The sequence below is a fragment of the Aythya fuligula genome, chromosome Z (genome assembly GCF_009819795.1).
Source record: "Aythya fuligula isolate bAytFul2 chromosome Z, bAytFul2.pri, whole genome shotgun sequence".
In the NCBI taxonomy this organism is placed as follows: Eukaryota; Metazoa; Chordata; class Aves; order Anseriformes; family Anatidae; genus Aythya; species Aythya fuligula.
Window position 1 is genome coordinate 37,066,452 of NC_045593.1, and position 19,864 is coordinate 37,086,315.

Consider the following 19,864-nt stretch of genomic DNA (forward strand, 5'->3'; position numbering starts at 1 on the left):
ACGTCAAGAACTCACTGTGCTACAACTCACGGGCTAAAAAATATAGCTAAGCAAGACAGTTATACCAGAAAATACTTAGATCTTCACCAGTTTGATGGACATAATACACAGGAAGCAACATATAGACACTGAATGTCTGAAAATTTCAGCTTGATATAGGAACAGCAGTGTATGTGAAACATGTTGCCAGAAATTTCTTTCACTTACATCACTTACACCACTTACATGGGGTGAGTGTCTGTGAATTAACAAGACACTGCTACCTGAGGGTGAGGTTTACTCCACCTAAAGGGAATTAAATACAATAAAGCACAGAAATATTTTAATACTTATTTTGTAGTGCTGGTGGAAGCAAACTTGCACTTGCACTAATTAAAATATCCCAAATGGCTGATATTCTGTGCACTGCTTGGGTTTGCAATTTTAGTATCACAAAGTGGATTACATTTATCTTATCCCACAGCAAATACCTCCACATCAGCATGTAGAATACCTTTCTATCAATATATTCACATGTCCAGATGGTGACTCCTAATTCTGTGAAATTTCAGTTCAAAAATTCTCATGCAATTTCTCCTATTCCTGGTTAGACAGACTTTTCTGGAGCCAGATAAAGGTATTTGTTCTTCAGAGTAATAAATTCATATTAAAACACAACTTGAACCTAGGGAAAAGAGATTCACTGAGGCTTTACTGTTTCAAGTTCTGTGTAGGGTCCAAAGGATGACACAGTTCCATGTCCTTTCTTCTCAAAGACAGCAAAGACCTTTTGACTCTGCTGCTGACTCACTGGAGTCCAATGGGGAAAAATCAGCATGGCCTGCACCTCCAGATACAACTGGCTCAGACAAATCACTCTGTGCTTCCTGCTGGCACGTTGTGAGTTACATTTTGAGAGTTCATGCATCTCTGCATGATGTGTGTGTTTTCACCTAGGGTCCTCCTGCAGGTGTATAGTGACTTTCACTGTGTGATTGAGGAAGTGATGGAATATGCTGAGTTATGTGACGTGCATTCAGGGAAACTGTGGTCAGGAGAAGAAAGTCACTGTAGAAGGAAAACACCAACCACAGACCTTCACAGGTGTGTGTTAGGGCTGAGGTTTGCTCTCTGCAATGGAAACCTGGAGGAACCCAGAACTTTGATTAGGCACCTGCACTTTACTAGCAGGTGTAGTCAGCATTAAATAGTCTATCAGTTCTCTCTATCATTGTCCTTACTCTGCAATATTCAGAACTGAAACAGCCCAGAGCCCAGATGATGCTTTGGTTTCAAGGAAGGCCAGCAGGGATTTTGGCTGGGGAGGAGAACAGCTGCTATAACACTAAGGTATGTGTATATTTGGAACAAGGACACACAGACGTGTACTATCCTGCTTACTGTATTTGCCTTAGCTTCACTTTGCTCTCTCCTGAGTTAGAGGTTTTATTATTATCTCTGTCAGTAGAGATGATTGCCTGAAAGTGTCCTCAAACTCACCTGCTGCAGGACACTTTGGTGTCAATGTAATTCCAAGAAAATGAGCAGCCATGCTTGTACCAGTTATTAATCCAGATAAGCCAGCTTGCGTATACTGAGGACATGACCTGCTTGTGCTACAATCCACCTACCTGCCTTGGCACTTCCTAAGACTAGTACCTCTCTGCGAGGTCAACATACCAGCCTCTTCCTGCTGTAGTTTGTGGTAGAGATGGTGGGTGGATTTTTGTTTGTTTTTGTTTGCCCCTTCTTAGATTCTTCTGCTTACAAGGTATGTATCCTGGGCTCTGTGACTGCAGCAGCCAAACTAGAGCAAATGCCAGAGCACCATTACACCAATGCATTTTTTCTGTTTCTCTTCTATAAGCCAGGAGTGGTACTGTTCACCAGAGCAGGTGAAACAGTGAGTGAATGTAAGTAGTGCCACCTTTCTATTGGTATCCAGACTTTGGCACAAACCCACTGTGAAATGAATGAGCACACCAAGAGAGCAACACTTGTGCCAGTTTTCCTACCATGTTTTCCTACCATGGTGGCTGGTGGTGTTTACAGACCTTACCCCTGAACTAAGAGCCATGAAGAGGTACCAAAGACAGCTAACATAGTCATCTTTTATGCTGCTAGCTGGGGCAAACTGGCCTTGACCTGGAGGACAGCAGTGCCTGCAATGCACCTGAAGGAGTATTGTGTTGGCATCAATCCCTTGCTTGGCTCTTTCCTGTAAGCAAAACTGCACTTCTCCCAGAAGTCTGATAGATTACAAAAGCACAGGTGTCCTCAGATGCTAATTAAGCTGAAAAAGTCTGAAACTTCCAGTTTAAAATAAAACAAAACTTCAAGCTCAGAATCTGAATTACACTAAGAGTTTTTCATGCCCATTTGGCCAGGGCCGTGGGTTTAATTTTCTAGGCGAGGGCACTTCCCACTGCCTGAGCCTTAAAATAGGCAAACAAGACCTAAGCCCTTCATGCTCTGAGCATTGCCTGCCTTCATCTGTGGGACTCCCCCATGCAACAGCATTTATATCATGCTGGGCAGTGTGGGGAGCTGAGATGACAGTGGTGTGGAGGGGCCCAAGGCAGTAGAAATGGGGCTGAGGACAGAGCAGGTTTGGCTTCGTTGTGTTTGTTCCTGCCATGGCTATAAAATATTATGGAAAAATGTGTTTATTGACCCTTCTGACAGAGCCACAAATGCTGAAACATACAACATATTAGCCTAAAAATGAGCCAATATTTCCAATACCAAAACTAATTCCTCTGAGGAGTCCTGCATGTTGTGAGGTCCTTAAGTCAAGTTCTTTAGAGTTAGCTTTGGCTAGCAGTGTCTGCTAGCTACAAAGGATCATGCTACAACCCCTCAGTAAAGAAAATGCAGATACCAAATTAGAGAGATTTGGTCATTACCATGGGGGACAAGTTCCTACCAGCAACATGGCATGGTAGCAAGTCAGAGCAAGTAGGCCATAAATGATAACAAGAGTCGATCTAGATGTTCAAAGGCAGTTAGAAAATTCTGGGATTAGTTTTTCTTTTACTTCAACCTAGTTAAAAAAAAAATAATAATAATAGGAAATAAGCATGTAGGGTCAGTGTTTTTGCTGTCATCAAATTGAAAACCAAACTGCATGTTACAATACAATTAAACCAGGCTGCAGGGAGACAGGACAGAAATCAGTCTATGAAGTGGGATTTTAGAAATAAATTATAACTGGTAATTTTCTTATCAGTTTTCTTCATATTTACCCCCCTGCACCCTGCTCTATTCTTGCAACACAGCGTGAAACTGAAAGTCCAGTGAAGTGGCCTGGCAACACAGTGTACAGGGAGAAAACCTCACACCCACCTCCCCTGCCTCAGACTGCAGACCAGATCCCCTCCTAGGGCCTGACCTCGTTCCTCTGCAGGCACCCATCCATTGTAGAGGAACAAGCATGTCTGATTTCATGTGTTTATGGTAGTGGCTTGGGGTGACCCGTAAGGGGGAGGTGTTACTCATCATTGCCTGTGGACAAGTGAAACATGGCTGCAGGTACCCTGAAGACCCAAAGCTCTGGGGATGCCTCTGGCTCACCAAGACACCAAAACTGAGGTTTGTTGCTTAAGCGCCTGACTTGGTGCTGTTCAAATGGGAACTTCTCTGCCTGCAGCCCTTGTATTTAGCGTGCAAGAAGTTTGGTTTGAGTTTGAGGCCTCAGAGGAAAAAACGTAAATTTATGGCCCTATCACAGGCATCTCATCATCTGGCTCCAAAAAAAAAAACCCTTGCCCACAACAAAGGAATATTATACAAACTGTGATAAGGAAATTTGTATAAAAGGGAGATGACAGGATGATTAAAACATCTCTTTAGGGCAATAATCTACAGCCTCTATTCTCTACAAGAGTTTGGCACAATATTTATTTCTGAGAGAGGTGTTGACAGGAAGGGAATTCCCTGTTTTAAAGAGAAGCTCTGAAGTCTTTCCAGAGTGGAGATCAAGCAGTTAGTTTTACAACATACATCATTTTTCTCTTTGTCAAAGAAAAGTCCTTCTAAATGAAAAAGCAATTGTGAACGAACATAGTTTTTTGTTGTTTTGTTTTGTTTTCAGACATGATAGACAAAGCAGTGAAGTACTTGCTTGCAGAAGAGGAAACACAAGGCAAGGACATTCTCCGTCCTTCCCCTGGGAGGGACTGAGGAGGTGAATTAACATATTTTTCTCCCTCCTCTGCTCCCACCAGCCCTATGTCATCAAGGCCTGCTGTGGTAATGAAGGATTTCAAACCCTTTGTCTCTTTTCAGAAGCGGCTACAGCTGAAGCAACGTCAAACGCTAACAAGCAGCGGGGTGCAGCAGCACAGGCACACAGTCCCATGGTGGCCAGTGCACATGTACACACATCTGTGCACACACCTTTGGGCACCTGTTTGGGCACACTTCTTTGTGCAGATAAAACCTAGCATGGCTTTTCCCTTAAACTCTGCCCCTCCAAGCTAAATTTCAAAACATCTCGCACATGCTTCTGTGACTTGCAGCATACTGCAGCTTAGATTTCTGTAGGATGTGTTTGACTTTTTTTTTTTTTTTTTTTCCCAGTTGGCAGGCATAAATGTCTCTAGATAACCACCATTCTCAACTCAGTCTTTTAGTAAACTTATTGTATTTTTACAATAAAAAATCTTCAGTCTTTGATGGAAGATGAATTAAAGACCTCTGTCATGAGCTTCACACCTTTAAGGGTTGCACAGTGCTTTATTAAAAATATCTTGATTCACTGTGTAAAAAGACTTTCTGGGCTACTACAAGAGAGAAAGCAATAATGCCTATTTGATCAAATATAGTTGCTGAGTGCAACTCTGTATTACTTGTGACATCATCGTTGTTGGAAATGTTGATTATGGGAAATGTTTAATGCTACTGATTTTCTCATTAAGAAGATTCTTTTGTTTAAAAGCATCATTCATCCAGTCACAGACTCAAAAATAGGCAAACATCTTAGCTTGCAAGGATGTCAGACTGAAAAGTAAACAACAAGGTGTTGAAATGAAGAATTGCTTTCAAAACAATCTGCAAGCAAATGTGCCAGTACAGAAATGTAGGGAAACTTAGCCCAAAGGGGGCAATATACTCTAGGGAAGATATCTGGTGGATTCACATCAGGTCATAGACAAAAAAAAATCCTCATTTAAATAGATTTTAAGCTCACTGTAACACAGATATTCTCTTCACTCACAGATATTCTCTTCACTATGTGTACACACACAAGAGAGGACACTGACGTGGAAAGAGTAGTGATTGTTGCTTTAACGCTAATGATTAAGAGTAGCCATGAATCACAGAATCACAGAATTTCTAGGTTGGAAGAGACCTCAAGATCATCGAGTCCAACCTCTGACCTAACACTAACAGTCCCCACTAAACCATATCCCTAAGCTCTACATCTAAACGTCTTTTGAAGACTTCCAGGGATGGTGACTCCACCACTTCCCTGGGCAGCCTGTTCCAACGTCTAACAACCCTTTCAGTAAAGAAGTTCTTCCTAACATCTAACCTAAAACTCCCCTGGCTCAACTTAAGCCCATTCCCCCTCGTCCTGTCACCAGGCACGTGGGAGAATAGACCAACCCCCACCTCGCTACAGCCTCCCTTGAGGTACCTATAGAGAGCGATAAGGTCACCCCTGAGCCTCCTCTTCTCCAGGCTGAACAAGCCCAGCTCCCTCAGCCGCTCCTCGTAGGACTTGTTCTCCAGACCCCTCACCAGCTTCGTCACCCTTCTCTGCAGCCGCTCAAGCACCTCCATGTCCTTCTTGTAGTGAGGGGCCCAAAACTGAACACAGTACTCCAGGTGCGGCCTCACCAGAGCTGAGTGCAGGGGGACGATCACCTCCCTAGCCCTGCTGGTCACACTGTTTCTGATACAAGCCAGGATGCCGTTGGCCTTCTTGGCCACCTGAGCACACTGCTGGCTCATATTCAGCCGACTATCCACCATCACTCCCAGGTCCTTCTCTGCCTGGCAGCTCTCTAACCATTCCTCTCCCAGCCTGTAGCTCTGCTTGGGGTTATTGCGCCCCAGGTGCAGGACCCGGCACTTGGCCTTGTAGAACTTCATGCAGTTGACCTCAGCCCATCGGTGCATGTATACCATTGTTCACCCCAGAGCATGCAGTTAAAGACTGTTTTCAGAGCCATAGAAAGCCCACAACAATTAAGACAAAATACTGAACAAAATAAGACTGTCAAGTCTTTTTATTATTGTTTATTATTTTTTTTATTGTTGTTGTTGTTATCCACACTTAGACAACTTAATTACTTAGAGTGATTTATATGAAGAACTCTGTATCAGTATTATAAGGTTCATACATTTATGTGAAAAAGTGTACACAACACAGTGAAACATTCTGTAGATAGAGAGAAGTAGGACCTTTGATAGAAGGGATTATTTCCGAGAGCCTATGTACAAATAAATATAACCTCCATACTATGTACAAACTTATACGCACAGAGAATACACTGATTTAGAGATAAGAGAGTTTCATATAGTGAGTGATGATCCATAAGCACAAACACATGAGAAAAACTGGAATTTTCTGGGGGTTGCTTGGACCAGCTTCCACAGAAATAAATTTATTTATTTATTTATTTATTTATTTATTTTAAGTTTGAAATGAATAAAATGGGGGACTTCACATTTTTCTCTCAATAAGTTGAAAATGAGAGATGGAAGAGTATGAAAACTACAAAGTGAAACAATCAAGCTAAGAAAATTTTATTACAAAAATAGCATCTGATTGTCAATTATAACACGCTTCTATTACTTTCACAAGACAATACAGAGGCTTGATCTTGCCACCTTTATGACAGAAATAATTTTCACTCACACGAGTCAATTCCCCAGAGTCAGAACTGCAAAATTAGGACTGTGTAACAGAGATCTTGGTAATGGAAATGAAGAGAAAACCAAGCAAAATCCCTTTGCCATTACTTGATTTTTACAGGGGACTAAAAGAAGTGCCTGATTAGTATCATATAGCCTGACCCTAAAATACTTAATTTCTTTGTAAAAACGATGTGAAAGAAATAATACAACTTTTGTAAACTCACTAATATACAAGGGATTTCCTTTACAGTGATCTCAGTGGGAGAAAGTATTAGAGTGACAGGAAGATTTAATTCTGTCATTGGGCCTGACTCTGTGACCACTGTATTCCCTCTTCTGGGGTGAACAAGGATGGCAGGACTGAGCTCCTGCTGCAAAGGCAGTGTGCAGTGTTTTGTACAGTCTCACAGGGGATCTCAAGAGTATAAGCAAACTCCCTCTGATTTACTCACAGCTTCACTAAGGCAAAACCAGATCCTGCTTTACTGTACATTTGTTTGATAGTATTTTACATCATACCTTAAACAGAGATGTGAAATGGATGCTTCACCTTAAAATTAATTATCCCCTTATTTAGAAACCCAAAGCTAGTCTTCTGGGTTTTTATGGCTTCTTTTTGCATTAAGACAACTATGTGACATAAAATAAAAGTAAAAAAAGTAGTAAAGTGCAAGATCTTTAAAAACGCATACAAATTTCATAGTTTAGATTGATTTTGTATTTGATGAGGGGTGAATTCACAATAAATCTACATGAATGTAAAGTTCATTTGCCATTTTCAACTCACATCATTTCTTACTCAGTCTTGTCCTAGGCTGCTAATGGCTCATTTGGGACCGATGTGGCCAGCTGTGCATTTGGTCTACCCAAGTTGTTACATGGCTTCTAGGCTGGGGCTGACTTAGATCTGGCTGGCTGGGAGCACAGCTCAGCACCAAGCTCAGGTGGTTACATGGCTTCTGGAGAAGAGATGGCTTATGTCCAGCCATGCTGGAGCTTGAGCAAGGAGGGCGTGCAAGCTGCCTGCACCCACCCAGGCAGACAAGTCCTGAGATGCCGTACACTGTCAGTTAGCAACACACAGCAGGTCCACATGATTTGTCTGGACTACGGGGCTGTGATCCATATATGACTTCGGTATCTGATGGTGCAAGAAATTGTATAAATTCAGTCTGGAAGTTACTCTCCCCAGTCCCAAAGGAAATGACTGGTATCTCGGCAATGATAACTGATAGCAACATAAGTTGCTACCATAACTGATAGCAACAGCTCCAAGAAGGAACATTTGTAACATCAGCCAGGAGCCCTGTTGGAGAGCTGCAGCAGGACTCTGCACCATTCAGTGCAAACTATCCCATTTGCTAATCTGGCAATCACCTTCTGCAGATATGTCTTCACCTACGAGTTCTCACATCAGACTTCTCAGGAACAGCTCAGAGGAGCTAAGCATGCCTCTTTCTCAGTTAGCTGTGTCATTGTTATTTACAAGAGGTAAAATGGTTTCCAAGAATACAAGTGAATGCAATTTTTCTCCTTGAACATAGCTCCTAGGACAATTCTGCGTGTTACATGAGAGCATTTATGAAATACAGGATCCTAGGATAAAAATCTGTATCTTGTCCAAGTAAATGGCAGAAAGCTTCTGGATGTCAGTGGGCCAGTTGTTGGAGAAGGGATTATTTCTTTGTTATAAATTAAATAAATCTATTTGATCCAGACTCATATTTGATTTAGAACCCAAGATGGAACACAAGATGCTACCTTAAGGAATTACTGCTGACAGGAGAAGCATTAAAAAAATGTATTTCCCTATTTCTCTAATTATGTAATGAAATAAAAGACAACCAGAGAAATAATCCCTTAAAAAACGCCCAAACATTAAAAATATTTCTAAGCATCTATTTCTTATAGTATAGATTAACCACATGTTTAATCTACCTACCTCTTTATGGACCTTCATATCCACACACAACAGTACCATGAATGACAGTTACCATAAACTACTTCAGAGTAGCATATATGGAAAATACATAGCAAGTTCATTGCCAGTACAAACATCAAATGACATTTAGATAAGTTTCTTTGTCTCCCACTGTGCTTTATGGTTCATGAGGATTATGCAGACATCAACATCTATTGAATAAATAAGCATAGGCATATCGGCACAGAAAGCCTGTCTGCACTACACAAAAGCACTAACTCTCAGTAGAATAGATAATTTTAAAATGCCCAGAAATTTGTTGAAAATTTTTCCCATGTCTACATGTAGTTCTTGAAGAAACCATCCTCATATTGCACTTCTATAGCATCTACCCTACAGATTCCACCATGGTGGCTTATGCAAGAGGAAGCGGGCTTTTGTTTGGCCTGGTTTGCTATGGTTGTGTGTAAAACAGCAAATTCTTGCAGGACTTCAATGGTGTTTTGCAGGTGAGGCCCATTTTCTTCTTTAATTCCAATGAAGACAGTGCCAAAAATGTTTACAACAGGTTATAATCTGATCCATAATCATACTAGAATGTTACTGGAAATCCATTCCAAAACTCATATCCAACACTGGCTCTGTTCAGGTGTGGTGCTGTGGAGAGGTGTCTACTTAAACTGAAGTCTTATCCTGTACTCTTACCTTACTACAGGTGTTGCCAACATGGGGTTGGCCAGAAAATATTAAGCAATAACAGGATTTTTACTGTAACACCAATTTCTATTTTATATGTATATGCTTCATGAGTATTATGCAGACATCAACTGAATAAATAGGAGCAGGCATACAGGTGCATGAGAAGACTTCTATGCTGATTAGTGCACAGCAGAACTCAGGCAGATTGCAGGACCAGTTTTCTAATAAAGTCATTCAAAACTTTGCCTGACTAAAACAGAAATTTAATTTTGATTTCCAGATTTACAGTTCTGAGAAATGTTGACAGATCCAACAGTGAAACAGCTATGAACAATGGGAAACACCTTATTCTGGAAAAACAGTCAGTGAATTCTAAGGGAGTGATACCGAAGTGATACTACTGTTAAAGCATGGCAATTCAACCATTGCTAACTTTGCTATCAGTGTGAAATAGGAGTGTCCCAGCAAGTGGTGTGCCTTCTGGTGGTGCTGAGCTGGGACAGACTATGAGCATCCAGTCACTGGTTTGCAGCAGCTGCCAGCTGTCCTTCCAGCTTTCCAGCTGATGACTTTCAAATTCCTCCTGCATGGGATAAGAGGTTTCCCTTCTCTCATTCCTCTCTTTCCTCTATCAGCACAGCTATTGTATTTTAGCCAAAGAACACACACTTTTGCAAGGATCCTGGAACAGCTTACTCCAGCAGTTATGCAAACGACTGTCTTCCTTGTGCAGCATAACCAGCTTTCACAAACAGCCTCCTCCAGATGCATCACAGACCTTAAATCTCCCCCATTACCTCTGGAGCTGAGCTACCACCAATAGCAGAGTTATTCAGCCATTTGAATAATGATCCTGCCCAGCAGAGGTGAGGCAGTGGGAACTGTGAGCTGTCTAATTTATCAGGGGTAGAAAATTACTTCTAGTACCTTCCAGGATGAATACATTGATGGGGGCAAGCAGACACAACCAACATCCTCCAGGAAAGAAATGAATCAGATATTTTAAGATAGTGTATGAATGCCATTACGGGATACTAGCCTTAGCCCTGTGCACAGAAGTCTTTCTTCAAGCTGTTCATGCCAGCTTTGGACTGAAATACTCACAGTGTGTAGGGCTTTCAGTCACCTACTCCTTACTCCCTACCTGCCCTCAGTGGGGTAGTAGTCTCTGCTGTTGCTGCCCATGCCTTGCTGTACACATCAGTGTGCTCTTACAACTCCCTAGGTCATGTAGGGCTTTTTTCTTTTCATTACAGGAATCACAATGCAGTGTTTATTAAGCCAGAAGAAAAAAAGTAGGAATAATGCACTGAACAGAGATCAGGCTCTTGTCCTTCCTTGGTTTCTCGATTTGAAAGGTAGACCAGTGAGTCTGAGCATCTTTGATTATTGTAAGTGACACAGACTTACTGCAACCCTGCACATGGTCTTTTAGATCATACTGCCTGCTTCTGCTCACCTGTGAAAGAATCACTTGGGTTATGCTGACAGCCTGTTCTGAGCACTGTCATCAGCAACAGAAAGCATTTGGTGAATCTTCTGAGACAGATTACACGGTAGAGTCAGCTCTGTATTTTGGGACACCTGCTTCATTTGAGCTCACAATGTGGGTCACAGATTATCCTTTGCAGGATTGCTGTTCTTTTCAGCAGAGGGCACTGTATGTATGTACATCTTACCTTTGAGTGCACCCATAGAAACAAATGTTAAGAGACTGGAAGCACTATAGTTAATACAAGTAAGGATTCTGGAGCAATGAAGGATCTTAAATGCATCACTGACAATTTTATGCTCCCAATGAGAGAAGTGTGTGAAGGAGCAAGGGCTATTTTAAGTGTATGGTTAAGATTAAATACTCTTTCTGAATGTAATTCTTTACATAGGACTTAATACTTTAGGATAAAACATGAGCAGAAGACATTGTAACTCCTAGTTTTCTTGCTTTTTACTCAGTAGTATCTTGCATTTTAAATAATATCTCACAACCTTAATATTTCAATATTTTTTAATATGTATTTCTTATGTTTTTCTCTACTGTTGTTTTCTGTCAAGTCCTAGTAGCTGACTACTGTTATATTTACAAACACAGATAATAGGAATACAGTAAACCACAAAGGGGATGAGTGAAAAGCAAACAGCATGGAACACAGGCAGGAAAGCACGGTGACAGCATCAGAAAAACAGACAAGACAAAATGTGCTGAGCCTTCTGCTGCACAGCTGTGAGCATTGCATTGCCATTGTGAGCACAATACAAATACAGAACAATGCTGAAACAGGTCATAGATATATGCTGAAATTTCATGAACTCTAACTGCAAAGAAAGACTTGAAGAAACAAACACCAATTACCTGAAATAATTTCTTAACACCTGTTCCAGTTCTCCCATTTTTTAAAATCATACACACTACAGGAAATATGAGCATTGCCTTTCCTTCGCTCTTTCTTTCTCTCTCTCTTTTGTTCTCAGTTTGTACCTCCTCATCCTCTCAGGATTTCAGTAAGATATTGCATTATCACTCTTTCCTAGACTTCTTTAGACATCCACTCTTCCAGCAATAATGACAAATTTTCATGTAGGTTTCCTGCAGCTCCACTATATTTAAGTTGTTATTTTCTCCTACCTAGTCTCAAGATTTATATAAGCGATAAGAACTGCCTCAGCTTTGTATACCAGCTGGATATTTTTTCCAATAATGTCTATATGTAGCTGTGAAGGTCCTTACACTTCAAGTAATGGACAAAGATAGCTTGTAAAATATATATCCACTTCAGCATTTAGGCTGCCACTTGACAACTACCTCTATTGTCTGTATGAAATACTATGCATAAGCAAATAAGCCTTTTTCTTCTGGCATCAAAAGGCAAACTTATAATGGTAACAGCATCTGAAAGCCATTGGTACTGTTGTTAGTATTGCTGCATTAGAAAAAAATGTTGTGTTCACATAGTAGTTGTATCATCTCTTTGCATGCTGCATTGGTATTAAAGTAAAGAGCAAATCCCCAGACAGGCTTTGCCTGTGAATAGAGTGAAAATCTGCATCAGTCACAAAATGACCATCCAACATTGTCCCTTCAGTGCTAGAGCTGGAATTTCAGCAGTCTGAAGCATTTTGCAAGATGTAGTAAATCATCAGTAACATCCTGCCAATAGTCTTTATAGCACTGTGATGCAGAGGATCATACATTGGTAACTCCCTAGCTCTGCTGAAATCACATCATGTAAGTCCATCCAAATGAAGAGACGTGCAAGATCTTCCTCGTCTGTGACTCATGCACTCAGTGATTGCTTTCCATTCAGCAGCATCAGCAGATCATCAGATAAATCCCATGTCGAGGTGTGTGTGGGAGGGTGGTCCCTCCCCAAGTCAATATTAGCATTCCCCTTTAGAAGATTATAGCTTCAAGAAATGAATACTCTGTGTGTCTGTGTATACTACTACAGAGAAAAAGTAGTCTGTGGATATGTACCGTAGGCATAGAAGAAAGAATAGCTTTCACTGTCTCAGTGCGTGTGCAGCATCCCCAGTACTGAGGGGCGAGGTTGTTCTGCAGCAAACAAAGAAAACGTTGGCGCAGCTGGCCTCAGCCCTTTGTACGCATCCGCACTGTCCAGCAGCAATCAGTCTTCGCTCCGAGTTCCTCTCTTTGTATCTTTTTCTTTCTCTTCTAAAGCCGAGGAATAGGAGATTTACAAATCTTTCAATTGTTTTTGTTCGCTTGCTTTGTTTTTGTTTTGTTTTTGTTGTTTCATTTCGATATATAGATATATTTTGAATAAATAAACTTTTTTTTTTTTTTTTTTTTTTTTTTTTTTCCCCTTAGGAAACAGCACTTTCCACTAGATGGAGACAGGGCACTGGATCACTTTGTCCTCCAGGAGGACGCTGACAATCAGGAATACAAAATAAAGCCCAAACATGAGAAAGCCCAGAATTTTATTCATCCTCCACTTGCAGAAAGCGATGGAGAGGATGACAAAGAGCAGCATGATGAAGAGGAGGACAATCGCACAGAACAGACCATTGCTGCTGACTGTCACTGGGGCAAAGTTGTTAATCATAGCATACAGGAGCCATGGAAGAGGTAGGCTGTTGAAAAAAAGGAAGAAAAAAAAAAAGAAAGAAAAAAAAAAAAAGAGAGAAATTGGAAATACATCAGAGATCCACAAAGAAACACTAGAAAATATCTGGAGACACTTCAAAATGCAACCAGAAGCTTCCTGTATAAAATGAAGCAAGAAAATCTTCTACTATGTGCATAAACCTAATTTATCAATGTGCTTGTGGTACTAGGAGAAAACACACGGGATTTAGGGTCCCAGTTTATCTTCCACCAGTTACATCAGTGGAACGTATCCCCCCCTTAGCTGACAGAAATCACCGGACATCCTGTCCTGTCAGTGAGCAGGGAGGACCCTCTCATTTGTTTCCGCATTGCACACCGTATGCAGACAAACCTTCTTCCAAACCTCCTCCAAGGAGGAGGGGGGTCACCTAATTACATGCCCTTCCCCATCCATCCCATCCATTCCCATGTCCATCCTCATGATGAACCAAGGCACTGCCCCAAACATTCAGTCCTTTAAAGTCTTGATCCCCATTTACTTTATAAACCTGTGTTAAAATGTGAACTTCAGCTGAACCTTAGATTAATTTCTATTTCTGTATTTGCTTGCTGTCATTACTTTTCTCATCTCTGATGCTACAGAATGAGGCAACATCCCTCAGGAAGATGTCAAGCTGAAATAAATATTTAAGCTTCCGATTGGCGCTTAGCAGGCTTAGGATACATGAAGAGAGCTGTCAGAAGCTCACAACATTCAAGCTTTGAATAAGCAGCTCAAGAAAGAATAATTCACTATAGCCTCAGTACTAACTAAACCAAACTACAGTGAAACAGTGCCATTTCTGTTGTAAATATGCTAAGCCCAGCAGTCTGTGCTACAGGACAACAGCATTTCCATTGGCAGGAAGACTAAAAATGTGTTAGAAAAATTAAATACTGCAAAAGAAAAAAGTTTTGTAATGAACCTTACGTGCTCGAGGTTGAAACATTTTGTAATGAATAATGTTTTCATATGTTTTGTGGGTTTTATATTACGTTTTATGGATTTTATTTCAAACACTTCTGGGTTAATAGAAAGCTTCTGGGTTAATAGAAAAAAAAGGTGGCCAAGCTTTTCTGCAGTGTTTTCTGCCATTAGCTAAGAGATGGAGCCATTTATTATCCACTGTAACTTTGGGATCCAATTTTGTACCAGTGCAGTTGGTGGTGTATTTTCAGCAGCTAACACTACAATCTGTTCTACAGATGTTTCTGACTGGACAATGACTATGATGAGACCTGTTCTTCTGCATGTGTGACAGCAAGAAACAATGAAAAATGGAGAAACAAAGAGTGGGGATAAAGACAGAGCTTGGTTGTACACTTGCTGCACATTTTTGAAATACTGAGGCATAGATTACAACATTCCTGGATCAGGTCTAGCTTGATCTTATTGGGTCCAACAGGAACTTGTATTCCAACTGCTTGCCACTTATCCTTACCCTAGAACTGCTGTGAAGCAGTAGAGTGTAAATAGCACACTGCTTCACATAGTGCTTTACAAAAGACTTTTGTGTTAATAGAGAATTGGTTTGTAATTTGGAATTTGTGAGCTATATAAAAAAAAAATAATGTTAACAACTGTATAAAAAGGTCATGTCAACAACGTACTATGAGAGCTACATAAGACATTGACATATGTTTGTTTCTAGCAACAAACACACTGAATGATTCAGGGGCAATGAATTATTCCTTGATTAGTGGCTGTAAAGAAAGTCCTGGCATAAGCCCAGTAAGTAGTAATGTAAGTGAAAAACAGAAACCTAACAAAAGCATAAAAGCTTCAAAAACTCCTACTTGGAACATTTTTATTTTTTTTTTTAGTGTGATTTACTTGCCTGGGCAGCTCTTCAACGTATGACACAGAGAATTAGGTAATGATTTTGTAACTAGCCTGTCATAAAAATGTCTATAAACTTCTGAACATTTGAAATGTTAACATTCATTGTATATTTACATTACTGTCTTTTTCAAACATCAGTGTCAGAAAATTGGGGTAGGCAACACCTTGACAAAACCAAGCCAACAATGCCAAGAACAAAACACTTGTTAAAACAGACACAGTTTTCTTGCTGTAGGACTTACCCCACTGTGATGTCAAATATGTTGCTTCCAACAGAACTGGATACAGCCATGTCCCCCAGACCTTTGCGTGCTACAATAACACTGGTAATAAGGTCAGGAATGGATGTGCCAGCAGCTAAAATAGTCAATCCCATGATTTCTTCACTAATACCAATGGTTTCTCCAACCTAAAAGGATTTGAACAAAGACAGAAAAAAAAAAAAAAAGAGTTGCATGTGGTGGAGAAATGCTTTCTGCTTTAAACCTGCTTAACCAAAAGTATTATACTGGAGCTTCCTGACCATCTTTGAGAATACAGTCAAGATTGGAGAATTACTGTTTTCACAGACCTCCACATTTCAGGAGAAATATAAGATTGTCACAGAGAACCATGTAGGCACCGACAAGCAGCTACTGATGTCTCAGATGTTACCAGAGTGATTATATCCTGTGGTCAGGGCAACCACAGCTCTCTGAACTACTTTCAATTTACTGAGTAGTGATTTACTTCATCTATCATTGCAGCTCCTGAATAGAGTGCTACTCAGCATGAGATATATGACGGACTCTGATTCTAAATGGTTTCTCACAGTGCAAAACATGAGGCAGGGCTTGCATTTCATACCAGCATCACCTTCTTACCTGATGTGCCCACCAGACCATTAAGTAAGAAAAAAATGCAATCCAACTGATTGAGCCAAAAAATGTGATAGGGAAAAATTTTCTTGACCTCTGCAAAAGAAACAAAGAAAAGCAGTGAGCACCTATGTTGAAGTCTGCTTTGTTCTATTCTATTCATACTTTAAGTGACCTCTCACTTCTTCTGATCAACTCTTCTGACCACCATATGACCAAGACAAAACTCAGGAGTGCTAAAAGACTGGCTTTCCACACTGGTATATGCTTAGCTGGGCCTCATTCTTGCATTGGCTTTGGTTGCAAATGGATCGCTTTCATTATGAATGGCAGGTTTTCTGTTGTTTATTTGTATCATATGCTGTTATGTTGCAGTTTGCATATGTGTTGAGTTGAATGAATATTTGGAATCTAAATTTATTAATAAATTCATGCCTGATCAGAAGGAATATTTTCAAATTGTTACATTTTATTCACATATTGATAACGTTCTACAACATCATTCACAGTCACCATAACAGGCTATCACAGGATAGACTGTAAAAAAAATGCATATTCAGAATATATTAGATCATTGGCTTTTCTTGGGAAAATGACTAATTTTTTTCAATTAGAACAGAATAAACATTAAGAATATATTTGCAGTGCTTTGTTTTGTAGAGAAGTTTGTTCTAAAGGAAAAAAAAAAATTAAAACACCCTAAGGCCCTTCATTGAATTTCAAAATCTGTATCACAGTAGAGTAATCTCATTTTCATTTTCAGTATCTCCTTTACTAACACCAAGCTTTGAATAGATGGTATTATTGCAGCCAATGAATGGGTTACATTAATAGTAATGATTTATATACTTATGCATGAGCATGAGTGTATATATATATATATATACACATATTTGGTTTTGTTTCTTTCCAGTCTTTTGCATCATTCATATTTCCTATTGGCTTGCTACATGTATGTAACAAAAAGTGATTGTTAACAACTAAAGGAAGGAAACATGACTGCAGTACAGTACTGGGTAATCACTGTCTGAATCAAATTACTGTTTAAAAAGAATGAATGCTATCAATCCTGAATGAAACCAGTTCCTTATGGACATCTACCTGCTGAAGAAAATCCTCACCCTTAATGGAAAAAAGGTAAAGTCAGCAATGCTAATTGTGTGCACTCATCTACAGGAAGGAACAATTTAAACATCCATATCAGCCTCAGCAGCGGGTGTGTTGCAGGACACATGGGCACTTTGCATAACGCTAAATTTTGTCCTACAAACTGGGCTTGCAAACATTGACTAGCATGACCTACACAACCCTGTAATTGAATATTCATAACAGTACACATTAAAGATGGAACAGATTTAACAGTGCTCCCAAACCCCATGTAGAAATACTCATATATAAATAACTAGCTGAACTTCTTGGAGCAAGAAAATCATTCCAGTAAGATGTTTTAAATGAATTATTTTTAAATATAGGGATAGTCACAATGGCATCTGAAAATTATTTTTTTTCTTTAAGTTCCACTCCTGTCACAAGCACTGTTTCTAGAACTGCCTAAGCAACTTTAGTTGATCTGCTTCTTAACTTTATGGAGCAAGCAATGAGTTTTCAAAACAGAGTTCTGAACATTTATTAATTTAGAAAATCTAGCAATGAACTTCCAATGCTGAAACTTATTCAGAAATCAGATGCACCTTTTATTTTAAACTCACAACTTTAAATGTACTGGGGGACATACTAAAAGACTAGCACTTCTTTTCGAGCATTGTTAACAGTCACATATTTCAACTTTCAACATTTTTTGCCTTCTGCATAAAAAGGATTTTTTTTGCAACACATATGGTGAATGAGATGATGAAGTAGTAAACTTGTCACAGCTGGTCAGAAAATACAAACAAGAGCACATCATAGCAGTGAAACTTGAATAATCAATATAAAACACTCAAGAAATAAGCATACATTGGCTTACAATACAGCAATACAATCTAATACAGCAATAGCTGTACTGGCCAGTAATAGCTGTCTGACTAATGAAAATACAGGATTATATACACTGAACAGTTCTTGTAAAATAACTGGGCTTTGTTTATCTGAGTCAGATAGACAGAACATGGAGAATTGGATGGTTAAGGACTATCAGTCAGAAACTTTGCAATGTGTCTGTTCCCAGACTGTCTTAGCCAATCCCCCTCCAGAAAAACTGATAGGCAGCCATTTGAGATTACGGGCACTTTAATAGACTTAATAGTTTAATTACCAATTTTAAAAGGAGGAACACTTAAACTCAAAAAGGGCAAAATTCAAAGCTTGTGCAGATTACAGGTGATGAAATCATGAAGGGACTCCATAGATGCTGCTGTATAATTTGCATATAGATTAAATTTTTAAAAAGGAACAGTGATGGCACTCTTTTTTGTTGCTGTTGTTTTTCCTGATGCTGGATTTTATTTCCAGAGTAAAATAATAATCATGCCTATTTTGTAACCGTTGGCAGCATTCTTTTGAGGTTTATCTCTTTGTAGCTCGTTACCTCTTGGGAATATACAGAGCTGCGAATTACAAGTATTTTCCTAAAAGAATTAGTCAGAAAAAACAGAGAGCAATTCTCTCCACCTTTTCTGGTAGCTGTTGTGATGGTTGCCTTACAAAGAGAGAGAGCCCAGTTTATTACCAATTGGTTTTGTTGTGGTCATGGTAACAGACAAAGGAGAAAAGCCATGGTTCATTCAGTTTGTATGCTATTTTCTTTTAACAGAGAAAGAATTTCGTAGCTTTGCTGTACATTGGTTGGTTTGGTACTTTTCCTGTCTATCAGTAACCTTAAGGACATTTTTCTTAGTACATTTCTGTATTGAATTCATGTCAGCGTCTGAAAAACAGGACTTGAAAACAAGTAGCAAGAATGATCAAAGTATGTTGAAAAGTGAAGATTTTTCTTCTAAGAGTCTGATCCTGAAAGATAGTGAGTACCTAATGATTTGTAAGGTACCTGTCTTAATTTTAGCTGCTTTTATTACTGATATCTTTTTTTTTTTTTTTTTTTTTTTTTTTTTTTTTTTTTTTTTTTTATTCCCTTTAACCTGAATGAATCATATGTTTGTCTCATGCATAAATTTATCTGTATTGCAAGCTTTGATTTTCCTTCCATACTTGACAGTGCTTAAATCTGATTACTCAGAACCTGTTCCTGTAACTGGATCTGTGAAGGAACATCTTGTCCTTGTCCCCTTGGTAACAGTTTATCTCTGTGTGGCAAGGAGAGTTCATGTAAGTTCTTGCTGGTAATGGGAATTTTCAGAGATGCAATGAACTGCCCCATATGGGTCCAGTCATAACAGGATTGGACTGCAGATAGCCATTTTTCTGGCCTGTAATACAAAGGGATGGACATTGCAGTATGACTATAACAAATGAGATGGTGTTCAATGTCTGCCACAGGCCCCTGGGTCACCTTAGTCATGTTGTTTTCCCTTCAACATTTCAGTATCCCTAACTGTAAAAAGTAGATGGTTGTGCTTATAACCTTCGTAGAATCACTGGGAAAATGTGTTCTATTAGTATAGGAAAAAATATATTTATATTGTTCAAAACAC

The 19,864-nt window shown here is 39.5% G+C and overlaps 1 protein-coding gene across 1 annotated transcript in view; it reads right to left on the reverse strand.

The window, feature by feature from the left end:
* Nucleotides 1-13,272: 13,272 nt before the first annotated feature.
* SLC24A2 (solute carrier family 24 member 2) overlaps nucleotides 13,273-19,864 on the reverse strand; it is a 115,595-nt gene continuing 109,003 nt past the window's right edge. Inside the window, exons 9-11 of the mRNA XM_032205491.1 lie at nucleotides 16,281-16,370; nucleotides 15,660-15,826; nucleotides 13,273-13,558 (exon numbers count right to left, since the gene is read on the reverse strand). Coding sequence (XP_032061382.1) covers nucleotides 13,309-13,558; nucleotides 15,660-15,826; nucleotides 16,281-16,370 — 507 coding nt within the window. The 3' untranslated portion in view covers nucleotides 13,273-13,308. The remainder of the gene's footprint in view (nucleotides 13,559-15,659; nucleotides 15,827-16,280; nucleotides 16,371-19,864) is intronic.